The 18,975-nt window shown below is 48.0% G+C and overlaps 1 protein-coding gene and 1 non-coding gene across 2 annotated transcripts in view; both read left to right on the forward strand.

The window, feature by feature from the left end:
• LOC120025062 (neural-cadherin-like) overlaps positions 1-18,975 on the forward strand; it is a 168,536-nt gene that overhangs the window by 107,501 nt on the left and 42,060 nt on the right. The window contains exons 8-16 of the mRNA XM_038969498.1: positions 4,610-4,782; positions 8,562-8,730; positions 9,389-9,559; positions 9,929-10,101; positions 10,772-10,939; positions 12,587-12,836; positions 14,108-14,235; positions 16,493-16,679; positions 18,418-18,561. Of these exons, the coding sequence (XP_038825426.1) occupies positions 4,610-4,782; positions 8,562-8,730; positions 9,389-9,559; positions 9,929-10,101; positions 10,772-10,939; positions 12,587-12,836; positions 14,108-14,235; positions 16,493-16,679; positions 18,418-18,561 (1,563 nt within the window). The remainder of the gene's footprint in view (positions 1-4,609; positions 4,783-8,561; positions 8,731-9,388; positions 9,560-9,928; positions 10,102-10,771; positions 10,940-12,586; positions 12,837-14,107; positions 14,236-16,492; positions 16,680-18,417; positions 18,562-18,975) is intronic.
• trnaa-ugc lies at positions 12,846-12,921 on the forward strand. Its single transcript has one exon. It is a non-coding gene; the product is annotated as a tRNA-Ala (tRNA).

Below are 18,975 nucleotides of genomic sequence, written 5' to 3' on the forward strand. Positions count from 1 at the left end.
ATTGAAGCAACATCTCAAGACATCAGCCAGGAAGTTAAAGCTTGGTCACAAATGGACAATGACCCCAAGCACACTTCCAAAGTTGTGGCAAAATGGCTTAAGGAAAAAGTCAGGTATTGGAGTGGCCATCACAAAGCCCTGACCTCAATCCCATAGAAAACGTGTGGGCAGAACTGAAAAAGCGTGTGCGAGCAAGGAGGCCTACAAACCTGACTCAGTTACACCAGCTCTGTCAGGAGGAATGGGCCAAAATTCACCCAACTTATTGTGGGAAGTTTGTGGAAGGCTAACCGAAACGTTTAACCCAAGTTTAACAATTTAAAGGCAATGCTACTAAATACTAATTGAGTGTATGTAAACTTCTTACCCACTGGGAATGTGATGAAAGAAATACAAGCAGAAATAAATCATTCTCTCTACTATTATTCTGACATTTCACATTCTTAAAATAAAGTGGTGATCCTAATTGACCTAAGACAGGGAATTTTTACGAGGGATAAATGTAAGTAATTGTGAAAAACTGAGTTTAAATGTATTTGGCAAAGGTGTATGTAAACTTCCGACTTCAACTGTACTTTAGCAGTCATTAGTTTAGGGGCGAAGAACATATCACACACACACACACACACACACACACACACACACACACACACACACACACACACACACACACACACACACACACACACACACACACACACACACACACACACACAGACACAGAGAGAGACACAGACACAGACACAGAGAAAGACACAGACACAGACACAGAGAGAGAGAGCCCTACCCCCATCTCACTCTCTCTCTTTTGGAGATCAAAGTATTTATTACTCCACGGATCGTTCTTTCATGGGACATTTTTTCTCGGGACAGGTGGGCTGTGTTAATTTGACTGTAACTCAGCGTAGAATATGTTTCCTGAGATTTAATACCGTTTTAAGGATTCAAACAGCAAAGTCAATAAGATGATCACCCTCTTTGTATTAAAGACATAAATACAAAGCCTCCGTTCTCAGCACGGGGGAAGTATTTACCGAGACGACAGGCAAAATGTTTCCACCAATAAACAGGTAGATCATGTCTACAGCTAATGGGAACGACCCTTCTCCTTTTTCCTTTTTATTGGATCGTTGTTTGTCTGTGAAGAGTCCATATTGAAGAAGTGTTCTAATTCATCTGCAGGCTGATAAAGAAATCCCTTTGGTGTAGGAGTAGTAATGGTGCATCATGCTGTCCTCCCTGTGTCACTAGTTTAGTGGGAGTTCTTTGTCGTGCTTGTGATGTGAGGTTTATATAACGTCCCCCATTGCCTTGCACCATACTGCACCCCTTTCTCCCTAGGGGGCGAATGTAGTCGTTCCTTCCTCAGTCTCTCTGCCTTTCAGGGCTCATCCCGCTGTTTTGGGGGCCTAGACGATGATTAGAGTTGACGTTGAGAGAGGGGCATCGGCTCCCCATCCCTCCCCCCTGCCAACCCCCTCCCCTCCATCATACGAAGCGACGTGTGCTCAGTGACCCCTGGAGAAACATCTTCTCCATCTTTGACGAGCAATGATATGTGCTGGCCGGGTCTCATCGACCATGTTTAGCAGATTAAGCAAGGGCTGTGACGCACACTGCTGCATGCCTCGGCCTGCCTGACCCAGCACTGTCACACACTCACACAAACGCTCGCACACACACACATGCTTGGACACACGCAAGCACATGCACATGCGCATACACGCATGTACATACATGTACACAAGCACACACACGTACACATTCTTTCACACACGTGCATGCGCACAAACATCAATTCCATCCATACAGCCGGGACACATATCTTATCGAATGGAAGGGACACAGAATATGTTTTTTTTTCTTGGAATGTTTTAAAATGCATTTTTCATTCTATCTCTCAACTCTGGCTGACCCTTTTTCGGAGCAGTCTTTGAAGTCAAGTCGAGATGATTATGTCATCTTAACACATTCTCCTCCAGATAGATACTGATGTACGGCAGGCCTCACAGGCAGCTTTTTGATCAATTTGTCACATTCTTCCACAAAGTATTGGTTTGATGTTCCTGAGTGTACACCCAGGTGTGTACATTCACTGTGTGCGTGTTCGTACGTGGCTATGTGTGAATACTACACCATGTGGCAGGCCTGTGGAACATAATTCTGTGTGTGTGCAGAGCTCTTCTCTCCCTGGGCTGCTGGGAGTATGTGACATGTCCTCCTGAGGCTACACACTCTCTTTCAACAGGCTCTCTATTATAGGACCAGCTCCCTGGCCTGTGGTGCAGCTAGTCTCTCTCTTATAGGACCAGCTCCCTGGCCTGTGGTGCAGGTAGTATGTCTCTTCTAGGACCAGCTCCCTGGCCTGTGGTGCAGCTAGTCTCTCTCTTATAGGACCAGCTCCCTGGCCTGTGGTGCAGGTAGTATGTCTCTTCTAGGACCAGCTCCCTGGCCTGTGGTGCAGCTAGTCTCTCTCTTATAGGACCAGCTCCCTGGCCTGTGGTGCAGGTAGTATGTCTCTTCTAGGACCAGCTCCCTGGCCTGTGGTGCAGCTAGTCTCTCTCTTATAGGACCAGCTCCCTGGCCTGTGGTGCAGCTATTCAGTCTCTTATAGGATGATCTCCCTGGCCTATGGTACTGCTAGTACAGGCCATCTACCCCGATGAAACCAGTCATTCTGACAAGTTCTCCCAGGCAGCCTCCTCCATGGCAGCTAGTGCCCCATACTCACCACACACACCCTGCCCCTATCCCTGCTCCACGCTGTCATGTCATATTATAGTTGATTACATTTTCCTCATGGCTCGGCTGTGCTAGTGTAGCGCTCGCACTACGCCTCATTTCATAGACAGGATGTCTCCTGATTGCCTAATGGCTGGTTGTTGTATGGCCCTCAGCATCTCACCCCTCCTCTCCCCCTTCTTTCACCTTCCTCTCACCCTCCTCTTACCCTCCTCTCCCCCTCCTTTCGCCTTCCTCTCACCCTCCTCTTACCCTCCTCTCCCCCTCCTTTCGCCTTCCCCTCACCCTCCTCTTACCCTCCTCTCCACCTCCTTTCGCCTTCCTCTCAACCTCCTCTTCCCCTCCTCTCCCCCTCCTTTCGCCTTCCTCTCACCCTCCTCTTACCCTCCTCTCCCCCTCCTTTCACCCTCCTCTCCCCTCCACTTTCCCTCCTCTCCCCCTCCTTTCACCCTCCTCTCCCCTCCACTTTCCCTCCTCTCCTCTTCATCTCACCCCTCCCTCCTCTCCCCCTCCTCTAAACCTCCTCTCCCCCTCCTCTCAACCTCCTCTTCCCCTCCTCTCCCCCTCCTTTCGCCTTCCTCTCACCCTCCTCTTACCCTCCTCTCCCCCTCCTTTCACCCTCCTCTCCCCCTCCTTTCACCCTCCTCTCCCCTCCACTTTCCCTCCTCTCCTCTTCATCTCACCCCTCCCTCCTCTCCCCCTCCTCTAAACCTCCTCTCCCCCTCCTCTCAACCTCCTCTTCCCCTCCTCTCCCCCTCCTTTCACCTTCCTCTCACCCTCCTCTTACCCTCCTCTCCCCCTCCTTTCGCCTTCCTCTCACCCTCCTCTTACCCTCCTCTCCCCCTCCTTTCACCCTCCTCTCCCCCTCCTTTCACCCTCCTCTCCCCTCCACTTTCCCTCCTCTCCTCTTCATCTCACCCCTCCCTCCTCTCCCCCTCCTCTAAACCTCCTCTCCCCCTCCTCTCAACCTTCTCTCCCCCTCCTCTCAACCTCTTCTCCCGCTCCTCTCAACCTTCTTTCCCCCTCCTCTCATCCTCCTCTCACCCCTCTTCTCCCCCTCCTCTCCCCTGACACTCAGTGTCTTTCATGTCACCGTGTTAGGCAGAGATAGACGGACTGCGCCGATCTCGAAAGAGAAACACTGTTAGGGTGTAATATGATTCCATCCAACGCAGACCCTGTGAAAGCCATGGAAATGTATCCAGCACCCAGTGCATCTCCAATGGTTGCATCTGTGCCTGTTTGAGTCTTAGAAGATAAGACAGAATGCATTAAGTGTGTCCGCAGCCCACACACACGGTTAGCAAACACCAAAGGCCTGATGAATGCAACATGAAGAAAAAAAACACTCGGAAGAGAGAGAAGGATGGAAATCTAACGCCCACATTACAGATACAGCCAATAGGAAGTGAAGAAAAAGTCCCCAAGGCACAGAGGAAAGGGGGACGGTCACCACGGAGGTGAGACGAACCTCAGTCACACGGACAACAGACGTACACCATCCTTTGTTGTTTTATGCATCACCGAAGGTGGGATTGACAACCTCCTTTGTTGGATGCAGTCACGCGCTGGCCAAGTGTCAAAGACACTGGGAGAGATGTTGAGGAAGAGAGCGACACGGCTGTCCTACACACCAGATATGTCAGCCACGAACAAAGGAGCACAAGCAGACCCTCCAGGGTTGAATTCAGTTAATGCTGTTATATATACAGTATATGGGAAAACCAAAGGCGCAAAGTGTCCAAAGCTGATAGAACAGCATGTTCTTGCATTTGCTGCCCTATATTAATCAGTTAGGAGACTTGCGAACGCAGAGGTTCACTCATTCACGGTGAGGTCATAACTTGTCTCTGATTGGTTGATGCAGGTCTGATCCGGCTGCGCTCCAGCCCACCTCCCAGACTCCAGGGGGTAGAGTACATCCTGAACGTCACAGCGACCGATGACAACGCCTCTGGTGGCCCTCAGGCCCTCTCGTCCACCGCCCAGGTCATTGTCGGCGTGGACGACGTCAACAACAACAAACCTGTCTTTGGGAAGGTAAAGCTTTGTTCTCACTGTCATGGTTTTGATATCTGTTTGGCTCTGAACATACATCTCATTACAGCTCATTGTGTTTCCCAGCCTCTGTCTCTCAGCCTTTACTATGGGGGCTTACTGTTAGAGTTAAATAAAGGTGTTGGCGGAGTTCTGAGATGAGCATCAGTACTCTCCGTTTGACTTCCAGACCTTAGTCTTTCTCTCTCCTTCCAAATCGCTCTTGTTTCTCAGTTTCTCTTATCTGTTTATTGCAGCTCCCTCTCTCTCTCTATCGCCTCTATTTATTACCTCTCCATCTCCGTCCTCCAGAGGTGTGATTAGCCGGCCGACCCACTCTATTTCTAGATCAGCTACGGGTTTTTAATGAAGTGTTTGAAAGATATGCCGAATCATCACAGCCCTACCTGTTTTCTGCCGATGTTTCAATTTTAAATTACACGAGGTTTGCCTTTGAGATATTTGAAGCTAATTGTGCCTCGGCACAGTAAAGCTAGCTAACTCCCTGTAGTCCTGGGAACATTTTATACGCATGCGTGTTTCACATGTTAGGCTGCAAGATGACCTTCAACCTGTTCAAGTGCTCTCACACAGCCCCCTCAGGACTCCCTCATGCTTAGTTTTATTTTGTATTTATTTTTGCTAACATGCTCAAACAATAGTTGAACTGATGTGCGGACAAGACTTTTCCTCAAAAGGGAGAAAAAAGGCCAAATAGAAAGTGTTTCAAAAATAAAACACAGCTGGATCACTTTTCCTATGTGCTCAGTATTTTCCTCCTCTGTGCAAGCAGCAAACAGCAGGCGGAGAGAAGAGAGAAAGCGGCTTGTATGTTGTTTTGTGCCCGTGGCCCTCCTGCTCCTGTGTTTTTGGCTGAGGTTCAGGCAGTTCCTGTGGATTTGTGTGCATCAGTGACTCAGGGACTCCTAAGAGAAGTGCCCCTCCCGGGCCAATGGGTTGTCTGTGAGAGTGCCAGGCCCTGAAGCTTCCTAAGAGGGGGGTAAATGCGACTGGATAGGGAGAGGGCGGGGAAGAGGGGGCACCGTTGGAGATCCACCACAGCCTTCTCATCCCTGACTGGGACTCCCTTAGGGACACCTGACCTCTGAAAACACATTGAATTTGGGCCTGGAAGACTGTGACTATTGGTTAGAGGAGGGGGTGGCAGAGGAGAGGGAGAGGAGGGTGGAAGATGAGCTCCCTTGTCATTAATTAGATGTCAGAACTAAGCATCAAAGACGAGCTGTTGAATTGATCTGGGATCTTTTTTTAATTTGAAACGCTGTCTCTGTCTGAGGCACGCCAAAATGAGCCATCTGATGATGGCAGAGAGACGGGATTTGGAAGATTTGACTGTTTTCCCTTCACACACACCGAGCAAGCGCTCAGATGACGATGAGGAAGGAAGGAAGGTGTGTGGGCGTCGGAGCACATCCGAATTATCCAGGCTTACTCCGTATCTCTGTGGATCTGCTTCGATGGAATTGATTCAAGGCCGCTTTAATTATAAAACACAGATGAATCTCTACAGAGCAAAACATAGAGGGATTAATGAGAGACAGTTTCTCCTCAAACCCCTCTCTCCACTTCTCTCCCCCTCTCTCTCACTCTCTCCACTTCTCTCCCCCTCTCTCTCACTCTCTCCACTTCTCTCCCCCTCTCTCCACTTCTCTCCCCCTCTCTCTCACTCTCTCCACTTCTCTCCCCCTCTCTCTCACTCTCTCCACTTCTCTCTTACTCTCTCCACTTCTCTCTCCCTCTCTCTCACTCTCTCCACTTCTCTCCCCCTCTCTCTCACTCTCTCTACTTCTCTCCCACTCTCTCTACTTCTCTCTACTTCTCTCCCCCTCTCTCTCACTCTCTCTACTTCTCTCCCCCCCTCTCTCACTCTCTCCACTTCTCTCCCCCTCTCTCTCACTTTCTATACTTATCTCCCCCTCTCTCTCACTCTCTCCACTTCTCTCCCCCTCTCTCTCACTCTCTCCACTTCTCTCCCCCTCTCTCTCACTCTCTCCACTTCTCTCCCCCTCTCTGTCACTCTCTCCACTTCTCTCCCCCTCTTTCTCTCACTCTCTCCACTTCTCTCCCCCTCTCTCTCACTCTCTCCACTTCTCTCCCCCTCGCTCTCACTCTCTCTACTTCTCTCCCCCTCGCTCTCACTCTCTACTTCTCTCTCCCCCTCTCTCACTCTCTCTACTTCTCTCCCCCTCTCTCTCACTCTCTCTACTTCTCTTCCCCTCTTTCTCACTCTCTCCACTTCTCTCCCCCTCTCTCTCTCTCCACTTCTCTCCCCCTCGCTCTCACTCTCTCTACTTCTCTCCCCCTCTCTCTCACTCTCTCTACTTCTCTCCCCCTCTCTCTCACTCTCTCTACTTCTCTCCCCCTCTCTCTCACTCTCTCCACTTCTCTCCACCTCTCTCTCACCCTCTCTACTTCTCTCCCCCCCTCTCTCACCCTCTCTACTTCTCTCCCCCTCTCTCTCACTCTCTCTACTTCTCTCCCCCTCTCTCTCACTCTCTCTACTTCTCTCAACCTCTCTCTCACTCTCTACACCTCTCTTCCCCTCTTTCTCACTCTCACTACTTCTCTCCCCCTCTCTCTCACTCTCTCTACTTCTCTTCCCCTCTTTCTCACTCTCTCCACTTCTCTCCCCCTCTCTCTCCACTTCTCTCCCCCTCGCTCTCACTCTCTCTACTTCTCTCCCCCTCGCTCTCACTCTCTCTACTTCTCCCCCCCTCTCTCTCACTCTCTCTACTTCTCTCCCCCTCTCTCTCACTCTCTCCACTTCTCTCCCCCTCTCTCTCACTCTCTCTACTTCTCTCCCCCTCTCTCACTCTCACTACTTCTCTCCCCCTCTCTCTCACTCTCTCTACTTCTCTCCCCCTCTCTCTCACTCTCTCTACTTCTCTCAACCTCTCTCTCACTCTCTACACCTCTCTTCCCCTCTTTCTCACTCTCTCCACTTCTCTCCCCCTCTCTCTCTCTCCACTTCTCTCCCCCTCGCTCTCACTCTCTCTACTTCTCTCCCCCTCGCTCTCACTCTCTCTACTTCTCTCCCCCTCTCTCTCACTCTCTCTCTACTTCTCCCCCCCTCTCTCTCACTCTCTCCACTTCTCTCCCCCTCTCTCTCACTCTCTCTACTTCTCTCCCACTCTCTCTCCCTCTCTCCACTTCTCTCCCCCTCTCTCTCACTCTCTCCACTTCTCTCCCCCTCTCTCTCACTCTCTCCACTTCTCTCCCCCTCTCTCTCACTCTCTCCACTTCTCTCGCCCTCTCTCTCACTCTCTCCACTTCTCTCCCCCTCTCTCTCACTCTCTCCACTTCTCTCCCCCTCTCTCTCACTCTCTCCACTTCTCTCCCCCTCTCTCTCACTCTCTCCACTTCTCTCCCCCTCTCTCTCACTCTCTCCACTTCTTCTCTTCTAATACTCTATTCCCTTTCTCCTCCATAACTCCTTTCAATGATTCACTCCTATCTCTCTGCCCTCGTTCCACTGTCCTTATCCCCTTTTCCCTTGTCTTTGACTATTTCGTAACTGCCTCCCATCCCTATGTCTTTCATTCCCTTCACACATGTCCTTAATATACTGAATTACCTTTTTCTTTCATTTCATCCCCTTCTATGCATCCTAATTTCTATCCCTCTGTCATTTGGTAACTGGCATTCTTCCATTACCCATCCTCTTCTCTTTTCTCTCTCTCTCTCTCTCTCACTCTCTCACTTTCTCACTCTCTCACTCACTCTATCCCACTATCCCTATCCGTCTCCCCCTTCCCCCTCAGTGCCAGCAGTACCGGGAGCGGACAACGGTGCTGGAGAACCAGCCTGCAGGAACGTTCGTCCTCCAGGTCCACGCCGTGGATGCAGACGAGGGCTCTAATGGGAGAGTCACCTATGGATTCATGCACAAAGACAGCACTGTGCCTGCCTTCAGTATCCACCCAGACACAGGTACCGTACAGTCCAACTTCACTGTTTGTTGTGGACCCTAACAGCATCCCCATAGTGTTTAGGCTTTATGTAATCTGGTACTGAAAGGGTTACAAGTCTCTGGATCGCTTTGGAACTACCTTGAAGTATTTAATGAATTCAAAAGTTCAATCTAATTCACTTTAATGACACCCTTTCAAAATGTGCCTGCACTCAAAAGGGGAAGAAAAGACAGCGTTTCCCCCCAAAAATGCGCAAGCTCTCTTTTAAAAAGGAATTGCTTTATGAAATGTAACTGTTCAGTAGACGTCAATCATTAACCTTTTATAGAGGAGAGAAAGGAGTGAAAGGAGAGGGATTGGCTTTGCATGAACTGTGAGGAATCCTCAGCATGACTTTGATTGAATTCAAGTGCAATTTACAAAACACCAAACACTTCATCATATACCTTAATAGCACATCAATTACAGTGTACTCACATCCTTCATTAGTATATTAATATCTGTCATTACATAGCATTGCGTTCGCTAAACATAATACATGAGATTCATTAAGTGGCATAGATGAGCTGAACATGTATAAATACACCCTGGCAGGAATAGCATGTGAGAGAAAATGTTGTGTCTGGTCTGCCGTTTTCCGTTGCCCTAGCAACCACTGTATAACACTGTTCCCTCAGGTGTGATAGTGACGTCCAGGAAGTTTGACCGCGAGCGTCAGCGGGAGTACGCGGTGACGGTGACCGCCACGGACCAGGCAGCAGACCCCCTCATAGGGATCTGTCAACTCAACATCCTCATTCTCGACGAGAACGACAACAGCCCCAAGTTTGAGAACCTACGCTACGAGTGTGAGTGCTGGGGATCACACACACACCACACACACCACACACCCACACACACACACACACACACACACACACACACACACACACACACACACACACACACACACACACACACACACACACACACACACACACACACACACACACACACACAGACATGCAAAAGCACACAAAAATGCACTCGCACGCACTCACACACATAATCCAGTCCTACTATCGATCCAGTAGTATTTGCAGATCATGTCTACCTTGTTAATGTTTCATTGACAGCACCAGATCCGTGTTCATCTCGCCAAGACATGTTTTAATCAGCAGATCTAAGCCTCATAATGCTTTCAGCCAATTGAATATGACGTGTTGTCTTCCCCACAGACTTCCTACGGGAGGACACAATGATTGGCACCAGTTTCCTGCGTGTGGCGGCCCACGACGATGACTACAGCACCAATGCTGCCGTCACCTACTCCATGTCTAAAGAACAACCAGAGTACCTGAGGGTAAACCCCCTAACCGGCTGGGTCTACGTCAACCAGCCCATCTCACAGGTCAGGAACACAACCTTAACCCTTAACCCCTAACACTAAACCTAACACAACCGTCACCCATCTCAGCTGTACGTTAAGTCGTACTGCTCCAGGTTCCTGTTGGTTGAGATGAGACTCATTACAGAGAATAAGTCTCACTTCAGTGAGAGTATAGAGGAAGTCTAACTCAATATTTTAAAAAGTCTTTGTAAGCCAGCACAAATCTAACAAGCTAATGTTTGAGAGGTTTTTAGCCGTTTTCTTCTTCGCTGGCTAGCCTGTAAATGTCCCTCCTCGGGGGAGAATGTTTTATCACATAGCAGGAAATGGGAAGCCTGGTGTAGCGAGGAGGTGTTATTATGAGTGCTCCTAGGGAAGCTGTTGCTATGACTACAGAGTTCCTCTGTCAACGGAACACTGTTGGTAGCATTCTGTCAGTGTCATTTACGTTCACCCGTTACTACCAATGTTCTACCAATGTCCAGTAGCATGAGCCAAATACAGTACAACCAGCATATGTCCCTGTCCCTCTGACACTCCCTGACACTGTCACCCTGCGTGATCTAATCTACACAATCACAGGGAGGATTTATGTTTCATGACTTCTCTAGCTGTCCTGCCTCTTCACCCATGTCTAAACTGCTCTTATTTCACGTGTCATGTCACTGCCATGGTTTTGCTATGACTACAGAGGACCTACATCACCCGGGAAATAGTTGCCACGGACGGGGGGAACCGGAGCAGTTCGGTGGAGCTGTCCGTCACCATCACCAACGTGAAGAACCAGCCTCCGCAGTGGGACAGGGACAGCTTTGACGTGGTCATCCCGGAGAATACCGTCAGGGACACACCCATAGTGGTAAGATGGGACCGGGACAAACAGGCTACGTCCCAAATGGTATCCTATTCCCTATGTAGTGCACTACATGGCTCTGGTCAAAGTAATGCGCCGAGTAGGGAATAGGGTGCCATTTGGGATGCAGCGGTACTGTGTGGGTGGAATGTGGGGAGAAATAGATGAAGTCATGTTTTAACATACACATGGGGTTATATGTCCTGGGGGAGGTAGAGGGGCATAGGGGTTATCTTAGGTCAGAGTTGAACATGAATGATGATGGAATACAAATTAGGATGAGTATGGCAGATGTAACATGAAACAGGCATTCTGAGGTACATGGGGTTAGAGAAAGGTGAGTTAAGGGGAGGTTGGGACATGATGACACACATTAGGATAGGTACGTATTACAGAAATGGGGCTGGTAACTTGAGAGGGGTATTTTGAGCTGGGAGCCAGTATTTTCCCAGGGCTTCAAAGCAAATAAAAGCATCATGGAGTAGACTTGTTTGATCTAACATTTAAAGTTGTTCATTTACGGCTCTTACTATACTGTAACTTACAAACACCTCAACGCTGGGTGACACTAGCTGCCTTTACCATTTCTCTGCAGTAATGCACAGTGATGCATATTATGACGTACTCTATGGACACCCAGCTATTATAGTCTACGGCAAATGACGAGAGTCGATAATTCCCTCAGGGCTCAACCTCCATCCCTACTCTCCCATCCTCCCTCTCTCTGGCACTTGCTGTGTCCTGGGATAGCCCTACATCCTCATGGCGACTTACTCCAGCCAACACCCTCCTCCCTCTGCTCCCCTTCTCCCTGCCCATGTCCAGACTCATCCTCCATCGCCTCTATTTTAAGCCAACTGCTTCATTACTTCTACGAGCCAGGCTCTGGCAATCACGAGCGCTGGATTATTCATAGGCATTTACTTTTATTTTTTAACTAACGCATTGAAAATGAATTTGCTGAATTTCCTCTGGATCTTTTAGAAGCTATTAAGGCTATTAAAAATGCAGATGAATATTTCACTGAGAGTGATCGAGAGAGCGTGAGTGAGGGGAAATGAACAGGGAGATCGAGAGAGAGCGTGAGTGAGGGGAAATGAACAGGGAGAGCGAGAGAGAGCGTGAGTGAGGGGAAATGAACAGGGAGACCGAGAGAGAGCGTGAGTGAGGGGAAATGAATAGGGAGATCGAGAGAGAGCGTGAGTGAGGGGAAATGAACAGGGAGATCGAGAGAGCGCGTGAGTGAGGGGAAATGAACAGGGAGAGCGAGAGAGAGCGTGAGTGAGGGGAAATGAACAGGGAGATCGAGAGAGAGCGTGAGTGAGGGGAAATGAACAGGGAGAGCGAGAGAGAGCGTGAGTGAGGGGAAATGAACAGGGAGAGCGAAAGAGAGCGTGAGTGAGGGGAAATGAACAGGGGGAGCGAGAGAGGAGGTTTCCTTTGGAGTTCTAGGGGATCAGCAAGATACATTTTTACTCTTCAGGGAAGATTTAATGGGCCACAGTAGGTTGTAGTTGATCTGTAGAGCTGCTTGTTTTGCAGGTGGCCTCGCCTGAAGCCTAAAGCTGAGTAGAGTACAGGCAGTCACAGAGGTGTGAATTGACTGCTATTGTCCTCTGTTTCCCCTGTCTCGGTCTCCTCTCTGAACCCCAGACTATCAAGGCCACCTCTCCGCTGGGGGACCCTAGAGTGACCTATAACCTGGAAGATGGGATGGTGCCGGAGACCAACATGCCTGTACGCTTCTATCTGACCCCTAACCGTGAGGACGGCTCTGCCTCCATCCTGGTGGCTGAGCCCCTGGACTATGAGACCACCAGGAACTTCATACTGAGGGTCCGGGCTCAGAATGTGGCTGCAGTCCCCCTGGCAGCCTTCACAACGGTCTATCTTAATATCACAGGTAAGACAGGGCCCCGTGTGGCTCAGTTGGTAGAGCATGGCGCTTGCAACGCCAGGGTTGTGGGTTCGATTCCCACGGGGGGCCAGTACAAAAAAAGTATGAATGTATGTACTTGTAAGTCGCTCTGGATAAGAGCGTCTGTTAAATGTAAAATGTAAATGTAAGACAGTGCAGTGCAACCTTTTTACTTCCATCCCAGCAGCCTTGACTCAACAATGTATACAACCATCGCTCTCTCTCTCTCTTTCTTTCTCTCTTTCTCTCTCGCTCTGTCGCTCTTTCTCTCTCTCCTCCAGACTCTCTCTCTCCTCCAGACTAACCCCAGAAAGCATGATGTACTGGGCTTCAACCTTTTTATTAAAATCAAGTTGATTTCCAGTCTCCCGATCCGAGCTTAATTTCCCATTACCGCGGCTTATTACTGCAGTTCAGCCCACCCCTGACCCTCTGTCCCAAAATAGCTTTAATTCCCACCGTAGCCCAGATCCAGGCTCCCTCCTCTTATCCTCCCCCGTTCCCTCTAACCAGACTTCATCTCCCCCTCTATCATTCATGAGAGTTAGTCTTAAACCAGAGAGACATAATTAATCTGGCCAGACCCTCCTCACTCCTTCACCTCTCCTTCTCCTCTCCCTTATCTGTCTTAATAAGTGAGCCTTCATTCTTCTCCAGAGGATGGAGTGAGGCAGGGAGGGCTGGAAAGGGCTGGAAAGAGGAAGGGAGAGTTGTAATGGATTTAAGACCCATGTTTAATTCATAGATTAAGACATTTGCTGAAACAAATACAACATGGAAGTGCATCGTTACTCTGAATGCATCCGAGCCATTATGGTTTTGGGGTTTGGATTAACTATCCTGAAATGTCCTCTTCTGAAGAAAATCATTTTTGTTGAAGTTTCTTGTAAAGTTATTGTGATAGTTCTCTATAATAGTTAAGAAAGAGGTAATTGAGTTCAATAGACAAACGACTCTAACAAGCTGTTTGTATCATTTCTGTGGAAACGGTCGAATGGTGAAAAATAGAGAGAGCTCTCGAGTGTCACAAAGAGGTCTTTGAAATTGTTCAATACATCTCCAGGAGTTTGAAGGTCTCCATTAATCTCTGTCAACAAATGTTTAGCCACAGAGACTGCCGGACACAGAACGGAGTCTGCTGCCACCCTGTTTTACAGCCTGCTGCGTGAAAGACACTCTACTCCTTATAAAACCCTTTCACTGAGAAAATACTGAGCCAAATGATGACGGATAATGCTGATGTTTTTCTCTGCTAGATGTGAACGACAATGTTCCCTTCTTCACCTCGTCCATCTACGAGGCGTCGGTCACAGAGGGGGCGGAGGTGGGGACGTTTGTCACACAGGTGTCATCCAACGACCTGGACCTGGGACTCAACGGAAAGGTGACGGAACGCTTTGGAATAATGGAAATACAAACAAGCAGCACTCCTACTCGGAGAGGAGCAGCACTCCTACTCTGAGAGGAGCAGCACTCCTACTCTGAGAGGAGCAGCACTCCTACTCTGAGAGGAGCAGCACTCCTACTCGGAGAGGAGCAGCACTCCTACTCTGAGAGGAGCAGCACTCCTACTCGGAGAGGAGCAGCACTCCTACTTTGAGAGGAGCAGCACTCCTACTCTGAGAGGAGCAGCAATCCTACTTTGAGAGGAGCAGCACTCCTACTCTGAGAGGAGCAGCACTCCTACTCGGAGACATTTTGTGAATACATGTCCTGGTTCTTAGCAATTTCTCAGAAAAGCTGGAGTATTTGGGGAACTCCAGCCCTAGTGTTGTTGACCATTGTTTTTACTTTAAATCTTTGTGAACAACCCACCAGTATGTAACCGGATAAGCTGAAACCACTCAAGTGTAAACCCACAGTAGCAATTCCCCTTTTAATTTCACCTTGGAGTCTTATACTGAAGGTAGAAAATGGAAAAAACCCATCCAAAGTTCTGTAGGAGTGTTCCTCCACAAGGGTCTGCTTCCTGTAGCCCTGCCATAAAATCTGTACTTCGGTGTGGCTTCCTGAGCTGAGAGCAACACACTGTATAAACCGTACAACACGGCACTTCACACATACTGAAGCTTCCCCCTTTCCTGCAGGTAAATGACCTTGTGGCCTCATGGGTGGAATGTTATTCAGATTTTTCATAATATCATAATTAATAAACATTCTATTTTTTTAACCCCCCCCGAAAATCCAGTGTTTCTATGTCAAACGGTTTTGTTATATTTCAGTCATCTGTGATGTATATAAAGTGTAATATTGAGATGTAAACTCTATATCTGACGTGGTACAGGGGTCTTCTTCTTTTAAGCAAATAACCATGTGTGTGAGGTGTATACTTTGGTTTCAAAGTAGATTTGTTTAAGACTACCAAGAAACACTCTGTGTGACCCTGATTTAACCCACTGCAGTAAAAGATTATTAAGGAACACAAGTGTTGAGGAGACACACACACGTGCACACGCTTGCTTGCACGCACGCAAACAGAAGGTACGCTTGAGTGCACACATTCTCACACGCATACACACACACTCACAGCATTGTCTACATTTCCTGCTGCTTTTCTGTGTATCTCTTTCTTGATCTCTGTCTTGCTCTCTATACACACACAATCATGCATACACGCACATCCCCACACGCACACCAACAGTACGGGTAGTCTACTCATAATTGAATTCCCAGTACGAGGACACCATGTCTATCGGCACAGGGGTGCATAAAATGCACTCAGTTCTTTGCAGGCACAGTGTCCTTGGCTGCTTAATTGCTTGCTCTCGCCGAGGCAGGCTGAATCATAGATACCATGCAGGACCACGTTTAGATAATGAGGATCATTGATGGGCGTGAATATGAAAATGATTTCTTTCACTCCTGTCTGTTTTTTTTTACCAATAACTTGACCCCGCCAACCTTTTTATTATGGCATTACATTTAATTCACCCTTTAATTTTTGCTCTTCCCCTGTACGACCCAATTCATTTTTTGACCCATGCCGTTTCAATCCTCTCTCTCAATGAATTTCGCTGAATAACTTCCTGCGGCTGTTGAATGCCATTCATAGCTCGTCGACAAAGCTTTTGTTCAGTTTGAATATTAAAATTAGGTTCATTCTTCTTTGGTGAATAGACTTCAGGCTCCTGCTTTAAACCAAATTATAACGACATAGCTTTGTTTTATTGATATAGAAATAAATTGTCACAGAGGGTCACATGTGGCTGGGTTGAATGAGATCTCTCTGCTCCAGAGTAGTTCATTCAAGTTTGGTTAACTAAGAATGTGTGCACACATCCACCCCAATAGAGAAATAAATGAATCATATGCATGGTGTTATAGACTATTTTTGGAATAAACTATAGTTTGAATAAAACTATTGTTCTCTCTCCTGTCTCACTCACCTATCTTTGGTAATCCTTACTCTGTATCTCTGTCTTCCTTGTCTCTCTCACGTCCATCCTTTCTTACTCATCCCTCGTGTATCTCCGACATCCTTTCCTCTCTTTCCACTCTTACTCCATTCATATCCTTCGCCTTCTCCATGCCACTCTCTTTAACCTCATCCTTCATTATCTTCTACCCTGGCCTCCTGCTCTCCCTCCACTTCTTCCTCCTCTCTCTCTCTCTCTCTCTCTCTCTCTCTCTGTCTGTCTCAGATCTCCTACTCCCTGCTAAATGACCGCAGTGGGGACTACCAGTACTTCCGGATTGATCCTGAGCTGGGCTCCATCTACACAGAGGCCGTGTTTGACCGTGAGACCAAAGGCTCCTACCTGCTGGAGGTCAAGTCAGTGGACGGCTGGGAGTCAGCACGGCCCGGGAAACATGGACAGCCCAACTCAGGTGAGGCCAGCTCAGATCAGCTCATCAGCTCAACAGGGCTGGAGGATGGTGGAGGACGAGAGAGAGAACAGCAATGCATGCAGTGTGCACACAGTAGCACGGCTTATCAAATTGTGACGACTTAGGAATACACTGTGTGCATTGTCTACATTTCAATACATTTGAAAATGACCCCATTTTCTGACCAGCCTTGGTACTACAGTAGGAGAGCTGGGGTTTGGATGGCAGTTTCAAGACGTCTGAGCTACTGCTTGTCTCTTTGGTGGGGAGGGATCCTCTCTCTCTCTACCAAATATGCGTATCTCTCCCCAGAGGGAACTCTCACCCGCTGATGAACAACCAGACAGGGTCTTATGGAGAATGTATTTTTCATTCATATTATCATAGATTATTAAAAGTTGCTCTCAGTCGGCTTTGCCCTATATGACATTTCTGACAGCGTAAACACCACTAAAATATTAAAAAGGCCAGGGAGTAAAAAAGATGATCTGTGTGATTTTGCAGTGCTGTAAATGTTAGAGGAGGATGGCGCAGCGGTCTAAGGCACCAGCGTTGTCCGGGTTAGGGTGTGGCAAGGGGTAGGGTTAGGGTTAGGGTGTGGCAAGGGGTAGGGTTAGGGTTAGGGTGTGGCAAGGGGTAGGGTTAGGGTTAGGGGTAGGGTTAGGGTTAGGGTTTGGCCGGGGTAGGCTGTCATTGTAAATAAGAATTTGTTCTTATCTGACTTGCCTAGTTAAATAAAGGTTAAATAAAAAATATATATAAAAAAAAATAAAGAGGATTGGAGACTAGGGGCTTCAGAGGGATGTAGAAGGAGTCTCTATAGGGCCTTCAACCCTCCATCCCTCACTATCCTTTCATCCCCTCTCCCAACCAGCAACAGGCTACAGCCTGTCTTATACAACGTACTGACATGGTGGTGTGAATCGTGGGGGAAAAACACATTCACACATGCAAACACACACACGTTCTCAATCTCTCTCTCCCTCTCACTCGACTAAAGAGTATACTGAATGAAATTGGAGGAGCTCAGCAGTAGGGCGATGTTGTGGTCGATGACAGCTGTTAAAAAAAGAAAAGAAAGAAGACTAGACACACGGATAGATGGAGTATTGAGGAGGGGTCGTTAACACGACCTTGATACAATAGCAGTGTTTACGGGGAAAGAGCAATCTGTCACGGTGTTGACGCGGCGCACTTGCCACGCTTCTCTGTGTGCGTCTGGAACACAGGAGAGGAGACAAATCAATTGACGATTGTATCTGCCCAACAGATATGTCCTCCTTCTCCACTCCTCCGTCAGACTCAAAGGCGTAAAAAGTTGGAGGTTGTGGCTTGTTTTGCTGCTAGGCCGCATTATCTCTGTGTTAAACTGCAAGCTATCCTTGCAACCAGCTTACATAATTGATCTTATCTTGAAGAGTGTATTGCAAATGATGTTCCTTTTCATACTCATATCAAAGGGAGCATATTATATTGGGATGGGCCCCACCCCCTCCCCCTTTTCACATCTGCCTACGGATTGCTTCAGAAAAGAAAGAGTCAGACGGCGAGAGAGAGGGAGAGCAAGATGGAGAGATGTGAGGAATAACCGAGGGTGAAGATAGGAGGATGGAGGGAGAAATAGAGGGATAAAGAAGAGAGAGGGAAAGAGGGGGGAGGATATGTTCAGGTTGACAGAATAAGAGCGGGCCTGGCGTTTAATCTCTCACTCTGTGCTCTCTCTCTCTCCTTCCTTCAGACACGGCGTACGTGAGGGTTTTCATCAGCGATGTGAACGATAACAAGCCTCTCTTTGCTCAGACGGTGTATGAAGTCGACGTGGATGAGGATGCAGACGTAGGCTTTGCCATCCTCACTGTCAGTGCTAATGACGAGGATGAAGGTAAGTGGTGGAGAGGGAGAAAATACTTCCCTGTCCTTCTCACTCTCCCGGGGCTCAGTGAACGTGTGAGAGGTTACGAGGGCTCTCCATCTATCCTCAGGTCATGACCCTGAAAAAAACACAGTACGGTTGAGATGCCCTATTTGTCATCAAGGCAAAGGCTGGCTACTTTGAAGAATCTCAAATATAAATCATATTTTGATTTGTTTAACACTTTTTTGCTTACTACATGATTCCATATGTGTTATTTAATAGTTTTGATGTCTTCACTATTATTCTGCAATGTAGAAAATAGTACAAAATAAAGAAAAACCCTGGAATGAGTACAGTAGGTGTGTCCAAACATTTGACTGGTACTGTATGTTTCACATCGATTTCATGTTATAGATTGTTGGTGTGTCATATAACATGTCA

The sequence above is a fragment of the Salvelinus namaycush genome, chromosome 30 (assembly GCF_016432855.1).
Source record: "Salvelinus namaycush isolate Seneca chromosome 30, SaNama_1.0, whole genome shotgun sequence".
NCBI classification, from domain to species: domain Eukaryota; kingdom Metazoa; phylum Chordata; class Actinopteri; order Salmoniformes; family Salmonidae; genus Salvelinus; species Salvelinus namaycush.